This window comes from Halichoerus grypus, chromosome 14 (genome assembly GCF_964656455.1).
Source record: "Halichoerus grypus chromosome 14, mHalGry1.hap1.1, whole genome shotgun sequence".
Classification (NCBI taxonomy): Eukaryota; Metazoa; Chordata; class Mammalia; order Carnivora; family Phocidae; genus Halichoerus; species Halichoerus grypus.
In genome coordinates, this window is record NC_135725.1 from 33,538,509 (window position 1) to 33,559,895 (window position 21,387).

General features: G+C 37.6%; 1 protein-coding gene across 14 annotated transcripts in view; it reads left to right on the forward strand.

The window, feature by feature from the left end:
• KDM4C (lysine demethylase 4C) overlaps positions 1-21,387 on the forward strand; it is a 459,189-nt gene that overhangs the window by 96,246 nt on the left and 341,556 nt on the right. For all 14 annotated transcript variants that reach the window (XR_013443953.1, XR_013443954.1, XR_013443955.1 and 11 more), the window contains 2 exons: positions 5,610-5,659; positions 20,001-20,104. Coding sequence is in view for 10 of the 14 variants with exons in the window: in XM_078062213.1 (XP_077918339.1) it covers positions 5,610-5,659; positions 20,001-20,104 (154 nt within the window). In the remaining 4 variants the exon portion in view is untranslated. The remainder of the gene's footprint in view (positions 1-5,609; positions 5,660-20,000; positions 20,105-21,387) is intronic.

A 21,387-nucleotide genomic window follows, 5' to 3' on the forward strand; every position in this document is an offset into this window, starting at 1 on the left:
ATTTAGACTCGTTGTCTGTCAGAAAACTGTCATTGGGGATGTGAGCTTGATTCTTTTTGGGAGATGACTGTAAGAGCAAACAGCAAGAAGAAATGTAAACACAAGAGGAGGAAGGGGCTATTTCACACACAGTCTCAGTTAAAGGAAGGGAGTAAAGAGCAGCCCCTTTTTTAGGACTGATCTGCTTGAGCATGGCGTGGACCTGGAAGAGGTTCTGCCCTGTGTGCTCTGGGCTTGGTAAGACTGCCCTGGATGTTACAGGGTAGATTGAAGCTGGGCCAGCAGGAGGGGCCAGCAGGAGGTGCCAGCAGGCCCGTTAGTGAGACTGATAGAGGGACTCAGGAAGCTACTTATGTCAGACAGCCCGGTGACAGAGGTATGGGTGGAGGGGGTGGGGGAAGCTGAGAACATTATTTCCAAGCACATTAGTGACAGCCCCAGGGTTCCCCCCTCCTCCCACCAAGTTAGGGAGACTTTCAGGGAGTGATCTGAAGAGTAGGAGAAGTGCTGATAAATGAGCTTCTAATGGACTTATGGACTGAGCATATCTTGAAAAGAGAAATACAGTGGACCACTTCATCAAGAAAACCTGAATCAGAGAAATGGATCTACTACATTTTGAAAAATACAGCTTTGCCAACTGATAGAAAGGTCAGCCTGGTATTATTCATTCAAGATAGTGTTTGTATTACACCCATCAGGATAACCTCACTTTAGGTCTCTTCTTTGAGTAAACCACCCAAAGATGTGCTTAGAGGGATTGTTATGTTTTCCTTGGTCTTCATATTAGATCTTTTTTATTTTTTTTTAATTCATAAAAGACTCTGGTTTTAAATAAAACATTACCCTGTAAATATCTAATTAGTGTATTCATAGTTCATTAGTGATTCATAGTTTCTTAATATTAGCAGAATTTTTGGCAGTATTCATTATATCTGAAACAAAAACACTGTCTTAAAGGTTAAATGAACAATTAATAATTTCAACAAACCAGTATGTACTTGAGAATATACAGTGGTAGGCATCTTATTTGGTGGATTTCAAAGAATACAAAGAAGGGCAAGACACATTCATATCCTCAAAGAATTAAGTATTAGCTGCATAACCAAGCAATTGTGGTACATAGTAGAGTGCCTGGCTATGAACTGGGTACTCACTATACAAGGTATGTTAAAAAGGATAATTCATGTGAAAATTTCTGGCTTGTGGTAGGCATTCTCTCCCTCATAGAACTCAGTGGCTATCCGTTGAATTGATTTATGCACACTGAACAGCAGGTAGATTTGGAAAGTAGTAGATGATAAATACTACGTGAAAAATATAACAGAATGGCACTGGGAGAAAGAAAAAAGGGTGAGATTGCTGAGATTTATAATGGTCAGTGAAAGCTTCAAGGAGGAGGTGGAATTTGGGCTTGGAGGGCTGGGATTTGAAGTGGAATGGAGGGGGCTGTTTGAAGTGAGGAGTGAGGTCAAAGCCCATGTGAGTGACAGAATAATTCATAGTCTAGCCTACTGAAAGCAGACTTGATATTTAAGGCTAGGGCTAGATTGTGTGTGTGTGTGTGTGTGTGTGGGGGGGTGTCTTTGAAAGCTAGGCAGTAAGGAATTAAGGTTCTTATGGTATGATAGTGTTTTGAACACTCTAGCTGCCCAGAGAGATGTAGGCAGGGTTCAGTTATGGTAGTAGTCTAGTTGGGGGCAAAACAAGGTTGAAATTAATGTGATGCTACCAGGAGATGGATATAAGGTTTTGTGTGTAGAGTGGATAGAACTTGTGACTAGCAATGGGGGCAGAGAGATTGAGAAATAAGGAAGAGTTGATTGACAGTTCTAGTTTGGAAGGCTAAGGGAAAATGGAGTTATGAACTGAAATAGGAATGCTGGGAGAGAGAACCATTTTAAAGGGGGAAGTCATGAATTTGATCTTGTGTATTTGAGACTTCTGAAGTGATGGGATACTTTCATGGAAACATCTAGGAGCTTTTCAGGGCCATGGAACTAGGACTTCTCTCACTGAGGTCACTCATCATCTGTAGTAAGCCCCTATGCATATGGGCCCTCCAGCCTGCCTCTATTTAGTCACAAGTTCCTCTTGTTACATAGATTTTAAACAGGGAAGAAAAGTGACACAATCTGATTGGGCTACATGGACTAGAGAGGGCAAGGCTGGAGGCAGGGTGACTATTGAAGAGATGCAGCAGTACTGTGTGTGATAGAGAATAGTGGCTTGGATCAAGTGGTGGCAGTGGGGATAGAGAAATAAAGGCATGAGATTCATGAGACCTCTCTTGAACAGGTACACGGTAGAAGACATAAAACTTGGGGGTTGGTTAAATAGTGGGAGTACAACCACAGACAACTCCCACATTTCTGGACAGTTGGTTGGATGAAGAACTGGAGGAGAAGCAGGTCTGCCAGGAAGATGTTGGAAGATTAAGCTTTGGACAAATTGTGTTTGATGGCTGCCAAATGGATTTGTTGAATAGCTGGTTTGTCGTAGAGTTTCAGAGCTCAAGAGAGATGCTTGGAATGGAGATGTAGTTCAGCACCACAAGGAAGATTTTGAAGCCTTGAGTGAAGGTGGTTCCCTCAGGGAGAAATGTGAAAGCACTCCACAGGAGGCCTGGAGAATGTCATTGTGAGGTTTGGCAAGAGCACAAGGTAGAAAATCACTGGAAATGAGTTGAATCATGAAACCCAAGGGAAGTGAGTATTTCAAGGATCTGGTCAAAAATTTCAGAGAGGGCCAAATAGGTAAGGACTAAAAAATGGGGCAACCTTTGTCCAAGCAGTTATATCAAGAATGATAAAAATAGGATTCAGGTTGCAATGGATTCCAGGATGAATGGGAGTGAAAAATGTGGGAGTATTTTTCTTTTTCCCATATCCTTCCTCCCCTCCACACCTTTTATTCTGGAGGATCAGGAACATGATTCATCACTTGAGAGTGACAAAAGTCAGTAAACACTGATCATCTGCTTAGCTGGTGCTTTGTTCTAGGGGAAAGACACTAGCCCTTGCCACTAAAGAGCTTGAGAGGAGAGCAGGGAGGCAAAAAGGTAAAAAAAATTAAATTCTGAGTGCCATGGTGGAGGCCTGTATCCCATGTGAGTGAGACAGCAAAAGAGGGGGGGGGGAAGCTCTCCCTGGGGGTGACTCAGGCTGAGCTTGGAAAAAGGAATGTGTGTTTTTGTTGACAAAATCGAGGGCATGCAAAGCCAAGAAATAGGGGATGGAAAATAGTGGAGGTGTGAAATAGCAAGGGCCCTGGAAAGAACTTCAAATGATTTGTTAAAGCCAAAGAGCAGGTTTGATTGGGACATCAGAAAAATTGCCAAGATTGCAGCAGGCCTGTGTGCCCTTCAGAGCAGTTTGGCTTCTGTCCTTCAGGTTATAGTCAGCCTTTGAAGGTCCAGGGCTTTGTCATGGTCAGCTGTATTTGTAGAGATGACTTTAGCACACCTTGGAGGGTAGTTTGGAAGAGAGTGGGGAGCACACCTGTAATGGTCATTGTACACCTTAGTGGCTTAAAGGGTGAGTTGCATCAAGGGGACACACTTAGTGCCTTATGGTCATGTATCCAATTTAAAGAATTTTTGTTATTTGTGTAATGTATGGAGAAAATCTTTCTGATGATTAGCCTCTAGAGAAGTTTCATAAGTATCCTTTTAGAAGATGACTTTACTGTAAGTGTTGGCTGTGTGATTTTGTCATAGAGTTGTTGTGTGGACTAACTGAAAGACTATGTCAAAGGTATTCTTTATCCTTATATGTATGTTTATACTTATGTTTATATTTACATTTATATATATGTTTATATTTTCTTTGAATAGATGATTGAACCTCAGATTAATGAGCTTTAACTTTGATGCCAATTTTCAGAAAAGTGGATCTGGATGTATATCTCCATTTGTGTCCAGCCATTTGTGGGCAAGCATATATCCATGACATGTGTGCAAGCATGTGTGTGTGTGCATGCACATGTGTGTGGATGTGTGTTAAGGGGGACATGACCCTCTTGTCTGGGGCATATATAAGTTTTTTTTCTCCTTTTCTGGGTGTATTTGGTGATATAAACTAGGATTAAAAACTGGTAAGAAGTGGCCAGTGTATAAATAAATTGGATGATTGTCATTTAGTTATGCTAAAATTTTATCTTCCCAATTCAGTTGGAATAATTTCATTAACAGTGCCTTAAGGAACAGGATATATGGTTGAATTTTCTTTTAGAAAATTGCCTAGTTATATTGGATCCAATTAAATTTTGCATATGTTATCAGTGGCATTAAATGCAACCAAGTGTGGTATTAAGTAAAATGAGAAAAATTATTTTAGTAAAAAGGAACTTGTACTTAATATATACTGAGCTAGTAAACATAGCAAATGTAGGTTTTAACAATAACATCATTTTTACTTAAAACATGAAATGATCATTTTATTTTTAATATCCTTAAATTTCCTCATTAAACTGCCTATAATATTTATTATTTATGTAATAAATTGGGAGGGTTTTTGTTTTTGTTTTTTTGTTTTTTTGTTTTTTTTTAGAGAAAGAGTGAGTGAGCAGGAGGGGTGGGGCAGAGGGAGAGGGAGAGAAAGAATCTTAAGTGGGCTCCATGCAGAGCTACTCAGGTGCCCCGTGAAGTTACTATTTTAAAATTTGTTAGTAAGTTCACAGTAGATAAGTTCAAATTTTTCACTTTGTAAAATACCAGGAACTAGAAATGAGTATTTCTGTTCAAAGGTGAAAATTTTTTTTCTATAATCAATATTTTAAAAGTCATAAAATCATAAAATCAATAAACCCTGCCCTCTTATCACTGGTAATTTTTTATTTAAAATCTATTTGAGGGCCACCTGGGTGGCTCAGTCAGTTAAGCTTCTGACTCTTGATTTCAGCTTAGGTCATGATCTCAGGGTCCTGGGATCTAGCCCTGTGCCAGGCTCTGTGCTCAGTGGGGAGTCTGCTTGAGGATTTTCTCCCTCTCCCTCTGCCCCTCCCTCTGCCCCTCCCTCTGCTTATGCTCTTTCTCTCTCTCTAAAATAAATAAATAAATCTTAAAAAATATAAAATCTATTTGAAAAGTATAATGTTCTTAGAAAGGTTTGGTGGAAATACGAATATTGCTATAAGAATTTTGTGTTCTATCCTGCTTGTCAATAAAAACATTTTAAAAGGTTAAAAAAAAGCACAACTACCTAGGTTTTCTTAAAAACAAAGGCCAAACTAACTAACAACAAAACATAAGACATACAACCAACAATAGCCCTGGATTTCTGGGGTGCTGTGAGTGTTGGAAAAGAGATTCTAGTCTCCCTGCTGTGGCTAGCTGCCTCCCATGTCCAAGTAGTTTACTGGCCTTGAGCCTTTGTTCCCTAATCTGTAAAATGTGGTTGGGATGGAGAGCTTGGGCACTGAAATAGGTTGTTTACAGTTTATTTTTCTTCTGTCTAGTGTCCAAGGGATATGATTCTGCGATTGGTTTTCTAATCTCTGTTGATTTCATTTAAGTGGAATTGGCATTTTTTTTTTTAACATGATATTATCTTAGGATACTAGCTGAGCAGTTATAAACCTAAAATTTTTATTTATGTTTAATATTTTAGGTATGCAATACCCCCGGAACATGGAAAACGACTTGAAAGACTAGCTCAAGGTAAACTTGCTTTCTGTGTTTCTCATCTGGATAGATTCTTTATTTTTGAGGTATTTTTACAGTATGGAATGTCACTGTTACTTTTACTCTTTTCAAGTTAATGATTTTTGAATGTTTTTCTAATTGAACAATTAATTTTTTTTCATATTACCGTGTGAATTATTTTTCCATTTTATAATCTTCATGATTATTTTAGTTGGCTGCTTAGTATTTCATCAAGTGATTGCACTTAACCTGTTTTGATTATTTCCAACTTTTTCTTTTATATAACTTACATATATATATACATAACTTTTATTTAACATTATTGTGCTAATAATATTTTTCTTTCTCTTAAGTTACACTCTTGAGATAAATTCCAAAGAGTACTGAGGCTGCATCTCAGGGTGCAGGTATTTTATGAATACTTTTATGTTGTCATATCATTTCACCAAAGGGTTGTATTAAATCTCCTTCTGACTCCTGGTTTGGCCCCCTGGGCTTGGGATTGCTATTATGGAAGTATTGAGGTGACTGTCCCCAGATAACCAGATAAGCATGAGAGTGTATGCCTTTTTAGACTGCAAATTTAAACATACCTTACTGGAACTTGAATTTTTATTTTTTGTGGCTTTGTCTATCTTCATAAGGGCCCGAATGAAGAACTCAATTAATGGTTTCATTCTGTACCCACTTGTATCTGCAGAAAATGCCTTCCTCTTTTCTTTTCTTTTTTTTTTTTCCTAAAGATTTTATTTATTTATTTGAGAGAGAGAGAGTGAGCACAAGCAGGGGGACCGGCAGAGGGAGAGGGAGAAGCAGGCTTCCCACTGAGCAGGAAGCCCAATGCGACGTGGGGCTTAATCCCAGGACCCTGGGATCAGTGACCTGAGCTGAAGGCAGACGCTTAACCAACTGAGCCTCCCAGGCGTCCCTCTTTTCTGTCTTTAAGACATAGAAGAAAACCTTGCCATATCTGTTTATACAAGGGGGGAGAATCTGATTTACCCCCTGCCAACTTCATCTGTTTTGCTAGCCACCCTTACCAAGGAAGAAGTAGTCTGGCCCTACTTATTTCTAGGGGAAGGTGGAGTCGAATTTGAGTGTCAACTAGTGTAAGACATTCTGCTTTTATCCAGGATCAAATCCTCAGTGACCATTGTCCTTTTAGTCAGGTGCTGATCTGTTTTATTGGTGTGTTAGGTTTGTCTTCTAGTAGGAAAAGATTTTTGTTCCTGTCTTACATATGCTTTCATTTAATAATGAAATGGGGACACTGAAAAACCCCTTTCATTGACTTGACAGTTCTGAACAGAAATTGTTAATGATATCTAAAAGTTACTTGCCCCCAAATTATAGAAGAGTATTAGAAGGAACAGTTACAGTATCACATTTGTCAGGAGCATTATTATAATTTTGGCAGGCTAATAACTATAAAGCCTTAGTGTTTTTATAATGTAATACATTGTAGTAATAATAGCAATGTAATTGTAATCCTGAACTTTGTTAGGGACTATTTTCATGAATATTAAGGTGGATGAACCCTGGTTCTGAAGAATAGATTAGAGCGCAGCTGAGAAAATGATTACCATAATCCTTAAATACACAGGCAGTGAACTTTGTGCTAAATCTGTATGCTGAACTATATTCTTCTCTATAATAAATATTCCACCATTTTCTATTTGCCTCACCACCAGAGACCTGGAGCCAATGTAAACTTTACAGTATAGAGTCACACACTAAAGTTTCTGCTATAAATTGTCTGCAAAAGCTTTGACATAAACTGTCAGAAAATGACATTCTAGGAAAATGGGTGCCATTTGTTTAATCAATAAGAGGATAATAAACTTGAAGGATGTACAAGAACTTTGAATCAATTGCACGTTTATTCAAAACTGTTTTGCAGGATTATTTTGAGAAATGACACAGGGAAAAGACCCTATGAGACAGTAGAGGATTCCCATCCTGACTGAGCAGATGCCAAGCAAATTAATTAAATTCTGCTAAATAATTAAAATGATAAAATAATGCAGTAAATGTGATGGAACATTTTTGGATGTCTAGGTCAAGGCAGCACTTGATACAGAAAATGAAAAGCAGCCTAGGATAGTTTCCATTATCTTGTCTGCACATCATAATTATCACACTTGCCTTTTATGCATGAATGCTTTCATCTTTGGTTTCTATTGAAATCTTGATTGACTGTGGCACCTACAAATATTTTATCTCAAAGACATTAAGTCTGCATCTAATAAAGCCAGAGTTTGATTTTGCCCTTCAGCTGCTTTTTCCTTTATATAGGTTTTTTTTTCAATATTGTGTAGACCTAAGTGTAATAAAAAAAAAACCTCAAGTGAATTGTTCCAATTTTTATACTTGTTATGTTTGCCTATAATGCCATTACATTCTTTCTAATTTTTGGTTTGATACAATTGAATGGAAAGTATAAGGGAGAATAGAGGTATAATATTAAATCACGAATGACAGTTTTGAACATTTTCACTTTTTAGAATGTCTAAATCTTATCTATTTTAGAAATAAGACAATATCTTTGCTGTTCTATTGAGTTAAGCAAAGTATGGATTAAAGTAAATTGGGAATGACTGAAATTTTTTGCAAAGGACTGTATTCCAATAGTCTTTTATTGTGGATAAAATGCTAGCCAATATTAAAATAATTGAAGATGATTTACTGTGGTCAAAATTTTGGTTACTGGGAAAGAATATATGAGTTAGGGCTTTGTGCAGCTGAGTTTGGAAGTGTGAATGATCAGTAGGAATCTTGTTTCAGATGGCAGTAAGGGAAGTAAATTCTTATACTTAGCAGGTATTTTAGTTGTGACTTATTTTAAAACAACATTCAGGAAGAAGGAACAGAAGAGTCATTATTATGAAGGATTAATTTAGTTTTTTTAAAAATAGTTTTGGGGTGTGTGTGTTTTAATGATTAGTAGTCTTGAGTTTAAGCCTGTGGAACGAGAGCCTTAGCCTTATTTGCAGGGATCCCTGTTCCAGGAGGTGGACAAGTAAGTATCTGTGGGTGGGATGCAGGCAGTCTGTGGACTTTCTGAAATTATACTCAAAATTGGTCATATATGTGTGTTTCTGGGAAGCCATCTTCAGATCCCTTCAGAGGGTTTGACCTAATTGAGATTGTGAACCTGCTGTCAAGAGACTAGAAGAGCAGCAATAAATAACAAGTCATTTTAATTTTATGAACAGATTCTAAATTGACCTCTTCTCATACCTCTGTCTTGGAATTAGGAAAATACACTTTTATCTGCTGTCTCCTCTCCAAATGATAAATACCTTATTCCCTTAAGCATTCATTTAGCTGATCGTCTGAAAATACTATATTAAAATGCCTGGTTGTGAAAGGCTAATAAATAAAAATACCCCTGATTATAAATAATCAATTTTAAGGGGTCCCCTAAGCCATAAAAAATGAAGAAGTTCAGTAATATATTCTCTGCCTTTATGCCTAACTCATGCCTTAGGTGTGGAGAACAATGTGTGGTGTGTCAGGGTCTTTCTATCAGCTGAGTTGTATTAAGAATGGTTCAACAGTCCCTAAGCTTACTTTTCTCATAATTTGATGTCAGATATCGCTGTGTTTAAATATATCTGAATATTTTATGTCTGGTTGTCTTCTAGGATTTTAGACATTGGTCAATAATACATAGCATATACCAAGCTAATGTAATTCTAATGTGTGAAAGACAATTCTGAGAAGTGACAGCAGAGAATGGGAAGGAAGAATTCAGGAAGGGAATATTGGCTGGCAGGGAGGAATTACTATGGAGGGAAATTAAGAGTACTTTGATTTTTTGGGTGGAAGCTCAGCCAGGAAAATGCTGGATACCTTGACTATGACCTGTTTGAGCCCAAAGTATTTGGCCTAGGGAGTACTTGATCTATGCCTGTGTGGTCCATGTGTCATATCAAGGGGAGAGAAGTGGGATCTGAAACAAAGTGGTCTTAGGAATGCAATGAAAAACCATATGTAATGACCCATATACTTGTTAAATTAGGTGGAAATTTTAACTCTAAATGTTCTGCCAGCCATCTTGAAATGGAAAAAAACTTGACCATTACACACTAACATAACATAAAAAATAAGTAAATAAACAAACAAATAAATAAAAAACAAATCTGTAACATGTTTTAAAAAAAAAAGACCACAATCAGTGTGAATTTCTTCCTTCCTTCCTTCCTTCCTTCCTTCCTTTCTTTCTTTCTTTCTTCTTTCTTTCTTTCTTTCTTTCTTTCTTTCTTTTTTTTTAAAGATTTTATTTATTTATTTGACAGAGAGAGCGAGAGAGCACAAGCAGGGGGAACAGCAGAGGGAGAGGGAGAAGCAGGCTTCCCGCCAAGCAGGGAGCCCGATGTGGGGCTCGATCCCAGGACCCTGAGATCATGACCTGAGCCCAAGGCAGATGCTTAACCATCTGAGCCACCCAGGTGCCCCTCAGTGTGAATTTCTGGTGCTCCTCTGGAGTGCTCCATGGAGCTCTGTCTCTCCTAGTACTGATGTTGATGGATCATGGGACACTTAGAGCAGAGTGAAGCCTGTTTTGATAGATTATGGGAACTTAGAGCTGAGTGAAGCTTGTGATAATTTTCTACCCCTTCCTGAGAAACTAATTGCACCATGAATGGTAGGATGTACAGAGGGTCAGCTATAACTTAAACCTCTAAAGTTGATGTCTTAAGTAGGGATGTGGATAAAAATAACCAGGTTTCTCCCCACATACTGTAGCTCATTGGTTCTTTTCATTAAGTTTCTTAAGAAATTTCATGTGTAAATTCAATATATCTATCTAAAAGCATTTCCCACAGAAGCAATCCTTCCACATCCTTTTTCTTGTTCTTTTCTTACCATTTGTTTGAATGGTTGCTATATATTTTCAAGCCTATCAGTTATATGAATATCGCAAAAAACATTGTAAAAGCTGTATCAAAACATTCTTGGGTAAATTTCAATTATATTTAAATGAAATTGTCTTAAAATCTATTGCTAATGTGAACATATATTCTACATGTCTGATTTCTTCATCTTTCCTCCTTTCTTCCCTTCTTCCCTAAGTGACTAATAACTAATTTAAGCTTCTCCAAAGTAGTTTTCACAGATCCATTGAAAAAATTACTAAACTTTGATTTGTAACCTTTTTCCAAGGCTGAAACTTTGGTGATTTAATAGCAACAGCATGTGTTTGTGTTTGTCATGTGAGATTAGGATTTAAACGGAATTCCTTAGTGGGGCACCTAAGTGGCTCAGTCAGTTAAGTGTCTGACTCTTGGTCTCAGCTTAGGTCTTGATCTTAGGGTTATGAGTTCAAGCCCTGGGTGGGGCTCCACACTGGGCATGGAGCCTACTTAAAAAAAAATAAAAGGAATTCCTTAGTAACAGCTAATATATTAGAAAATGTAAACCAACTGACAGTTTGGAGAAATTTTTATCTGAAGGAAAGAACACATATTTTTAAGAGTATATCTCCTCTATTTCTAAAACAATTCAAAGGGACGCCTGGGTGGCTCAGTTGGTTAAGCGGCTGCCTTCGGCCCAGGTCATGATCCCAGCGTCCTGGGATCAAGTCCCACATCGGGCTCCTTGCTCAGCAGGGAACCTGCTTCTCCCTCTCTCTCCCTCTGCTTGTGCTCTCTCTAAAACAATTCAAAAACATTTAATGATTATTTTGGAAGGCCAGATTAATTGAAGTTTAATATACTTACAGTAAAAGCCACCCCCTTTAAATATTCAGTTCAGTAAGTTTTGACATATGTACAGTGATAGAACTACCATCATCATCAAAATATAGAACATTTCCAATTCCTTGAAAAGGTTTTCTTGTGCCATTTCTCAGTTAATCCCTCCCCACAGCTGTTGGCAACCACTAAATCTGAATTCTGTCCCTAGAGTATCATAAAAATAGAATTTTACAGTATGTAGACTTTTGTGTCTCCTTTCACTTAGAATAATGCTTCTCACATATGATCACTTTTCCACTGGATACAGGACATGCACCTATATTCAGTGGATGCACCTGGTTCTTGAGAGTGCTTATGGGTTTCTGCACTTCCCATGCTGCACAACTCCTAGCAGTACTTTGTAGTCTTAGCAAGGGTAAGGGGTACTTTCAGGGCTTTGGGGTTCCTTTGGGATCTCTGGAGTACATGCTTTTTATTATGCTAGCTTTTCACCCTCTTTCATATTGTTTGGATTGGAATAATGGTTCCAAAGACCATCGTTCTTGCTTACCACTGTATAATATCTTAAAAAACAAACAAAAATACTGTCTTTAGTTTGTTAAAGAATTGGCAGCTAGCAGTGTCCTTTCTTTGTAGATAGTATAAATGAGGTACAGACTCTAAAAATCAAGTTATATTTCTAGATGAAATTATATAATGTGTGGGCCCTGCCACAAAATAGTACAGAATGGAGAAAATGAGTGGGAATATAGAAGAAACAAGATTGACCGTGAGCTGATGATTGTTGGAGGTGGGTGATGTGTATGTACATGGAGGGTCATTATACTCTTCTACTTTATGTTTGACATTCTCTGTAATAAAAAATTACATAGTTCTCATCATGACCAAAAATAAATAAATAAAAATCAAGTTATGTAAGCAGTTTATTATAAGTTTTTATTATTGTTCTTCCTTTCTCTTGGATTCTTCTGGAAATATATAATTAAATTATTTTGCTCCTTGGATCCTATGCAGGATTGCAGTTTGTTCTAATTTGGAATATTTATTTAAAACAGATTATGTATTCTTACTATTTAACAGTTTAGTAGAAACATAGATTGTTTTTCCAAACTATTCTTTCAGTGTCCTACCTCCAAATCAGATACCGTATCATTGGGAGTTCATTGATTTCTCTGTCACAGAAATCCTAATGTGTTACTTGTGGGGAGGAGGTGGTATGGACGGAATAAGTTGTTTTTTTTTTTTTAAAAAGATTTTATTTATTTGTTAGAGAGAGAGAGAGAGCACACAAGCAGGGGGAACAGCAGGCAGAAGGAGAAGCAGACTCCCTGCTGAGCAAGGAGCCAGATGTAGGACTCGATCCCAGGACCCTGGGAGCATGACCTGAGCCAAAGGCAGACGCTTAACTGACTGAGCCACCCAGGCGTCCCTGGAGGGAATAAGTTGTAAAGTGGTGTCCTTACCAGTATCCATTGCTTGGAGAGTAAAAGAAGTGATTACCTATCTTCTCAGTCTGGTCTTTCTAGTTTTACAGGGTTTTTACATTGGAGCCCAATTGTGAGTGGTCATTTGGAATCCAGGCTTGAGTTTTGATATTTAATTTTAAAACAAAAGAGAGAACCAGATAGAAGAATCAACAGGTGACTATGAGGCTAAAAATAAACCTATATAGTTTAACTCAAGTTGTTCTAAGAGTTCTACCTTGACTGTTGGAACTCCTTTTTGAGGGGGAAATTTGTTACTTGTGACTAAAACCGTTAGGTTTAGGTAAGAAGACCTAAGGGGATGAGGCAGTTTTTAAGGCTTAGTAACCATTGACCTTTGATGACAGCACCCCAGTTATTTCTTTAGGTCTCTTGGGATTGTGATTCCCCCTTCTCAGCTAGCAGGCTGCAGAGAGAGTGGAAAAGGAAGATTCATTGAATTAACATGAGGACTGGAGTCAATTTGGTGGAAATGAATAAAACGGATAAAAAGAATGGTTACTTTTACTGAAATTTACTTTTTGTCAAGTGTACCAACAAGTTTTTTTTTTTTTTAATTGAGGTAAAAGTCATATAACATAAACTATTAAACCATTTTGAAGTGTACAATTCAGTGGCATTTAGTATGGTCTTATTGTGCAATCATCACCTCCATCAAGTTCCAAGAGAATTTCATCACCCTAAATGGAAACCTTGTATCTATTAATCAGTCCCTCTCTTTACTCTCCCACTTCTCCCTTATCCCTGACAACCACTAGTGTGCTTTCTGTCTAGGTATTTACCTATCCAGGATATTTCAGTATACATAAAATCATGCAATATGTGACCTTTTGTGTCTGGCTTCTTTTATTTTTTTATTTTTTTATTTTTTAAATATTTTATTTATTTATCTGACAGAGAGAGACACAGCAAGAGAGGGAACACAAGCAGGGGGGTGGGAGAGGGAGAAGCAGGGTTCCTGCCGAGCAGGGAGCCTGATGCGGGGCTCGATCCCAGGACCCTGGGACCATGACCTGAGCTGAAGGCAGCCGCTTAACTGACTGAGCCACCCAGGTGCCCCGGCTGGCTTCTTTTACGTATCATCTTTTCCATTTTATAGTATGTATCAGTATTTCATTCTTTTTTATGGCTGACTAATATTTCATTGGGTGGATTTATCACATTTTATCAGTTGATGGACATTTAGGTTGCTTCCACCTTTTGACTATGGCTAAGTTTTTTGAGCATTATCTTGTTGGATTCCCATAATGATCCAGTGAGGACAGCCACTATGGAAAAGAGTATGGAGTGAGAGACGATGGACTCTGAAAAACAAACTGAGGGTTCTAGAGGGGAGGGGGGTGGGAGGATGGGTTAGCCTGGTGATGGGTATTGAGGAGGGCACATTCTGCATGGAGCACTGGGTGTTATGCACAAACAATGAATCATGGAACACTACATCTAAAACTAATGATGTAATGTATGGTGATTAACATAACAAAAAAAAGATATAAAAAAAGAGTATGGAGTTTCTTCAGAAAATTAAATATATAAGTACTGTATGATCTGACAGTTCCTCCTCTGGATATATATCAAAGGGAAATTAAATCATTGTTTAGAAGAGATATCTGCACTCTCATGTTCATTACAGCGTTATTCACAGTAGGCAAGACACAGAAACAACTAAAGTGTCCATTGACATTTGAATGGATTAAGCAAATGTGTTATATATGAAGACAATAGAATATTATTCAGCCATAAGAAGGAAATTCTGCCATTTGTAACAACATGGATGAATCTTGAGTACATTATACTAAGTGAAGTAAGTCCGACAAAGACAAATATTGTATGATCTCCCATGTGGAATCTAAAAAAACTGAACATACAGATAGAGAGAACAAATTAGTGGTTGCCAGAGGTGGTGGGCAAAGGCGGAAAGGAAATGGGCAATGGCGGTCAAAAGGCACAAACTTATAAGAAGGTTAAGTTCTGGGGATGTACTATACAGTATGGTGGCTATAGTTAATACTGCATTGTATATGTGAAGGTTGCCAAGAGAGTAGATTTTAAAAGTTCTTATACACACAAAAAATTGTAACTGTTTGAGGTGATGGATGTTAACTAAACTTATTATGGTAATTATTTCATAATATTTACATGAATCAAATTCTTACTCTGTGTACCTTAAACTTATGTTACATGCCAATTATGTCTCAATAAAGCTGGAAAAAGAGACTCCAGTGAGGAAGATAATAACTGTACAGATGAGGAAACTGAGGAGCTGAGAGATCATATATGACTAGTCAGAGCTAACATGAGTGTTGGATTTGTCTTTGGAATCCATGTCTCAGCAAGGCTCAGCAAGTTCTTAACAACTATTCTCTCTTGTTTTGCTGGCCATGTGGACAAGGTGAGGGTGGCTTTAAATATTTCAGACAATTAGGTCTTTGGTCTAAAACTTAGCTCTGCTATTTAATACCAGTGAAAAGGTGTGTGTTTGTCAAGAGTGGTAAAGGAGAGAAGAAAGTTGGTGCTCAAGTAAGTGTGTGTGTTAAGCACCAGTAAGAGGGAGATTAAGTAAGATTTATACAGAATCCCATAGCATAGTTTGCACCTTGTAGTCTGCTCCTACCAAAGTATCCCTATAGAAGAAGAGACGGGGGGCACCTGGGTGGCTCAGTTGGTTAAGTGTCTGCCTTTGGTTCAGGTCATGATGTCAGGGTCCTGGGATCAAGCTCTGCATGGGGCTCCCTGCCTGTGGGGAGTCTGCTTCTCCCTCTCCCTCTGCACCCCCCTCCCGCTTGTGCTTGCACGCTCTCTCTCTCAAATAAATAAAATCTTTTAAAAAAGAGAGATACTGAAACCCCATAACCCCACAGCACTCAAGCAGATTTTGTATCTTGTTCCCTTAATATGTTTGTTTTTATGTAAGAATAACCCAAGTGACCTAACATGACAAAAGTAGATGCTGCAGAATGATGAGTCAGGTTTATTCTGTGTGTTCTGCATATGGCATATTAGCTGGTGACCATGGGGTGTGAGGTGTGGCAGTAGGATGCTAGCTGCCATTTCCCCTACTAGATGATTGAAGAGTCAGTGTAGAACTTTTTCTTTATTGGAACTTCTTGATTTCCAAGATTGTGAAAGAGTGGACTATTGCACTGTGTGACTGGTAAACTGGAAAATTTTATGGACTGTTATAGTACTTTTATGGAATGTTATAGTGTTTCTTCTAAATAAATTATTCAAAACTTTAAAAAGAGAACATCAAGAAAGCAAATATTAGAGTAGAAAAAATGATTCTGAAAGGCATATTTTAAAGAACTTACTTGCAAAAATTTTAACACGTTTTTTCTTTTCTTGATGACTCTTAAAAAACTCTAATTGTCTTAAGTTGAATTTTTACTTAAATATTATCTTTTCTATCAGAGTTACTTTTGTTGTTTTTTTACACAAGTGACTCCAAAGTTGTTTTTTTTACTTATTATAAAAGATACTAACATTTCTTCAGCCAGCATAGTTCTGAGTTTTTAAAAATACTATCATTTTGTATCTAATAGTACTCTGGTTATATTAAGTTGCTTATATGTTGAATAAAATACTTTTCATAGACTTGGAGTGAGGGTGAATATGAACCATGTGTTCTTGTGGATATTTTGAGGTAAAATTCATTTTGAGACACATGCTTTGAATGTAATTTGTGCTGTTTATGAGGTGTTTTCCAGCAAGTAAAATATAATTCTGATAGCCTGTTGTAAATATAAATTCTAAACCAAAGTTTTTAATACACTGCAAATTGCCTTCCTTCAGTGGTTTTCCAGTTTAAATTAACTTACGACCAGTCACCGTATTGTTCAGGTCCTGATTAAAATCCATATCAAAAGAAAATTGAATAGACTCCTCTTTCTTCATTGACTTTAATTTAAAACTCAATTCATTTAGGATGCACAAAGTTACAGATTTGAAAAGTTTGATAAATCCACTTGAATTGTAATATTAAAATATGTCCATGGGTTTTGTGTTTGGGGACCACCCTGCTGTGCTTTACTCTCTGTGGTATAAGACTTGGCCATTGTATTAGTGTGGTATTTTCTCTCCATTCACTAAAATCTGCATTTTTTTCATAGGGTTGCTTATTTGGTATAATGTTTTATTTTCTATTTATGTATAATAAATATTAACCATACACAGAGGGCTGCATCAAATGACCATATAGGGCAAAATGATTCCTTTTATTCCTATTGGTACTGTAGGGAATGATAGTATTTCTCTCTCTCTCTTTTTTTTTTCCTTTTTTCTTTTTTTTTTTCAAGATTTTATTTATTTATTTGAGAGAGAGAGAATGAGAGAGAGCATGAGAGGGGAGAGGGTCAGAGGGAGAAGCAGACTCCCCAGTGAGCGGGGAGCCCGATGTGGGACTCGATCCTGGGACTCCAGGATCATGACCTGAGCTGAAGGCAGTTGCTTCACCAACTGAGCCACCCAGGTGCCCTTTTTTTCTTTTTTAGAGAGGGAGAGAGTGCATGCGAGTGTGGAGGCATGGTGGGGGGCGGGAGGGGCAGAGGGAGAGGGAGAGAGAGAATCTTAAGCAGGCTCCATGTCCAGCATGGAGCCCACTCTCACAATCCTGAGATCATGACCTGAGCGAAATCAAGAGTCAGATGCTTAACCAACTGAGCCACCCAGGTGCCCTTGGAATGATAGTATTTCTGTTGTTTCCTTTGGCATGTACTTTTAAAATTTCCAGCTATTTAAAAAATTCAGATGCAGATGCTTAAGCAGAATATACTACTTTTTGCAGGTGGTTCCTTATACCCTAATGGCTCTTTCCTGGCTGATTGATCTGTTTCCTTCTGATGATCACATACTCCATGGTGGCATCAATAAAGTCTTACTTACTTTATTTTTTTTCTTTTTCTTTTTTAAATTTAAATTCAATTAGCCAACAAATATTAATCATTAGTTTTTGATGTAGTGTTCAATGATTCATTACTTGCATATAATATACCCAGTGCTCATCACATCACATGCCCTCCTTAATGCCCATCACCCAGTTACCCCATCCCCCCACCCACCTCCCTTTCCGCAACCCTCAGTTTGTTTTCCGGAGTCAGGAGTCTCTCACAGTTTGTCTCCCTCTCTGATTTCTTCCCATTCAGTTTCCCCTATGATCCGCTGCGCTATTCCTTGTGTTCCACATATGAGTGAAACCATATAATAGCTGTCTCTCTGATTGACTTATTTCACTTAGCATAATACCCTCCAGTTCCATCCATGTCGGTGTAAATGGTAGGTATTCATCCTTTCTGATGACTGAATAATATTCCATTGTATATATGAATCACATCTTCTTTATCCATTCATCTGTTGAAGAGCATCTCGGCTCCTTCCACAGTTTGGCTGTTGTGGACATTGCTGCTATCAACATTGGGGTGCATGTGCCCCTTTTTTTCACTACATCTGTATCTTTGGGGTAAATACCCAGTCGTGCAATTGCTGGGTCATAGGGTAGCTCTACTTTTAACGTCCTGAGGAACTGACATACTGTTTTCCAGAGTGCTATACCAGCTTGCATTCCCACCAAAAGTGTAAGAGGGTTCCCCTTTCTCCACATCCTCACCAACATTTGTTGTTCCCTGTCTTGTTAATTTTAGCCATTCTAACTGGTGTAAGGTGGTATCTCATTGTGGTTTTGATTTACTTTAAAAATATTCTGTGAAGCACTTCTATGAGGTTAAAATGGTTCATGGTTAGTTAATGAGTACTAGTAGTCCTTTTGTCAAATTGGTCACATGCTTGAGCTGTTTGCATGTAGTGAGCTACAGAGTTAGATAAGTAACATTTCCAGTGGCTTTCTCTTCATTTTGGCAGTGGAGGAGTTAAACAGCATCTGTTCTTCACCTTGTTTTCCTGGTGAGTTCTGTTTTCCTTCTGGGTTCTCTCTCTAGGATTCTCCTCTGTCTTTTCCAGGTGTCTCTTTCCCTTCTTGCTTTCCCACTCCATTTGGCATGGTGATGTTTGTCTCTGAGTGAGTAAGGTGAAGAGCAGGGCATTATGCATGTTCATTTTCCTGTAGCTTGCATAGCTGAATGAATGAGTCTGCCTCAGACAAAGTGCAGGAATGAAGTCAGTGGTGGAGAAAACGACTATATTTTGGTCCATGATATACTGTTGAGTGAAAGGGTTGCTGCGTGTTAAGCTTCCTCACTTAAAGGACTCCTCAAAACACTGCTCTCACACAGACTGGTGGGGTAGGTTTCCAAGCATTTGACCAGAGCTGTCCAGGAATTTGGTTCAGGAAACTGGTAGCAGCTAACCTTTTTTTTTTTTTTTTAAGTTTTTATTTAAATTCCAGTTAGTTAACATACAGTGTAATATAAGTTTCAAGTGTACAGTATAGTGATCCAACACTTCTCATCACAACAAATGCCCTCCTTAATCCCCATCACCCATTTCACCCATCCCCCTCACCCACCTCTCCTCTGCTAACCATTAGTTTGCTTTCTGTAGGTAGGTTAAGAGTCATTTCTTGGTTTGCCCCTCTCTCTCTCTTTTTTTCCCCCTTTGCTTGCTTGTTTTGTTTCTTAAATTCCATGTATGAGTGAAATTTACCCAAAGAATACAAAAATACTAATTCGAAGGGATAAATACACCCCTGTGTTTATAGCAGCATTATCTATAGTAGCAATTAACTGTATTAAATTGATCAGAAAGAAACACAGAAAGGTGGGAAACTGCTGTTTCTTCTCTTTGCCAGGCATTGGGACAAGTGCATCTGGAATGATTGCTTCTAGGAGTCTTTTTAAAATGAGAGATTTCTCTATTAAAATGTGTATTTACCTTTCCTAACCATCTTTATTGTTTTGTCCATTTATCAGATATTAGGCAGATTGAATTAAAATTTGTAAGTTGAAATTTGTAAGGCTTAGTAATTTTATATGTTATAAAAACAATTCTTGGTAGCTCTTTTTGTAATGAAGGTCAGCCGTTAGTGATATAAATATGTATCCCTTAGCTTTTAAGAATTCTGACTCTAATTTTTAGTACCAGGGTTTTTTTGATGATGGAGTTGGTTTATATTTGCATAAAACTGTCATTCTGTGAGAATACTAGAACATAAGCTTTAAAAAATCTATCTGAAATTTTATCATAATTGGCAAATTACTACTTATATTTGTTGTTTCCATTTAGGTTTTTTCCCAAGCAGTTCTCAAGGGTGTGATGCATTTCTTCGCCATAAGATGACACTGATCTCTCCCTCAGTATTGAAGAAGTATGGCATTCCCTTTGACAAGGTATATTAGTGTTATTCTTTAACATTCATTTTGTGTGTGTAGTATTTTTATGTAAGACAAATTTAACACAAACTAATATATCCTTGACTTCTAATAGGGTTTTTAGGATGTGGGGAGAAAAATTCAGATTCTTGTTTTATAACGTAACAATTATTTATCTCAATACTCATTTGAAATTTTATTTATGGATACATTTACTATAATTTCATGCTGGTTATAGTTCACTTATAACAACAGTGAAAGTAAAATGCAGGACATTCAACAAAGTAAGATGTAGCACTTCTACATTAAAGTCTTTTATATGAACAATATAATTTATATATATGTGATCTATTTTTTTAAAAGGAATTCAGAACAGGGGCATCTGGGTGGCTCAGTCGGTTAAGCATCTGACTATGGCTCAGGTCATGATCTCAGAGTCCTGGGATCGAGCCCCTTGGTAGGCTCTGCACTCAGCGGGGAGTCTGCATGTCTCTCTGCCCCTCCCTCCACTTTTGCGTGCTCTCTCTCTTTCTCTTAAATAAATATAAATCTTAAAAAAAAAAGAACTCAGAACAATTATTATTAGTTTGGTTGGAGTCAATTTTTATGATACCAGTATGTTTCTTCTAAACATATTCAGACATAATACAATTGAGAGTTCATTATGGATAAAATTGCCAGATGATTTAATAATCAGATATTGCTTCTTTGGAATATTTCTGAAGATTAAGTTCTGTAAGACTCACTACATACTAGGTTCCTCTTTCTTTGTGCCCATGGGTAGTTACTGGGTCAGAATTATTATGGAGCATGAGGACTTTTATGTGAAGAAGCTAAAATGACAAAAAGCTTTTGACCAGATAAATAAAGTCTCCCTCTCAGAGGAGGATTTAGTAATTAGCTACTTGTAGAAACATTAATAAATAGCTGTACTCTCTTCTTCATCTTTTTTTCCTTCATTTTTAATTTGACTTTTCTTCCCGTAATATTTGCTGTTTTTCACCTGAGAAGTTTTTCACTTGTGACTAAATCTTTACCTCTTCTTAATCTCGGACCCTTAAAGTGCATCCCACCCCCCACCCCCAGCTTTGTTCAAAGTAGAAGTTTTTCAAGGACCAAGAGTCATTCTCCAACTTGAGGTGGTCCCTGCTCACTCACAAACTGTCTATGCTGTATTCATGCATGAGATGAGACACATTTTCTTGTGTGCAGGGATGCTCTCACCACTGTTTTACTCACATAGTCTTAGCCATGACACAAAGTGTGCCTTCGAGATGTATACTGTGAGGGATGTGCATGTG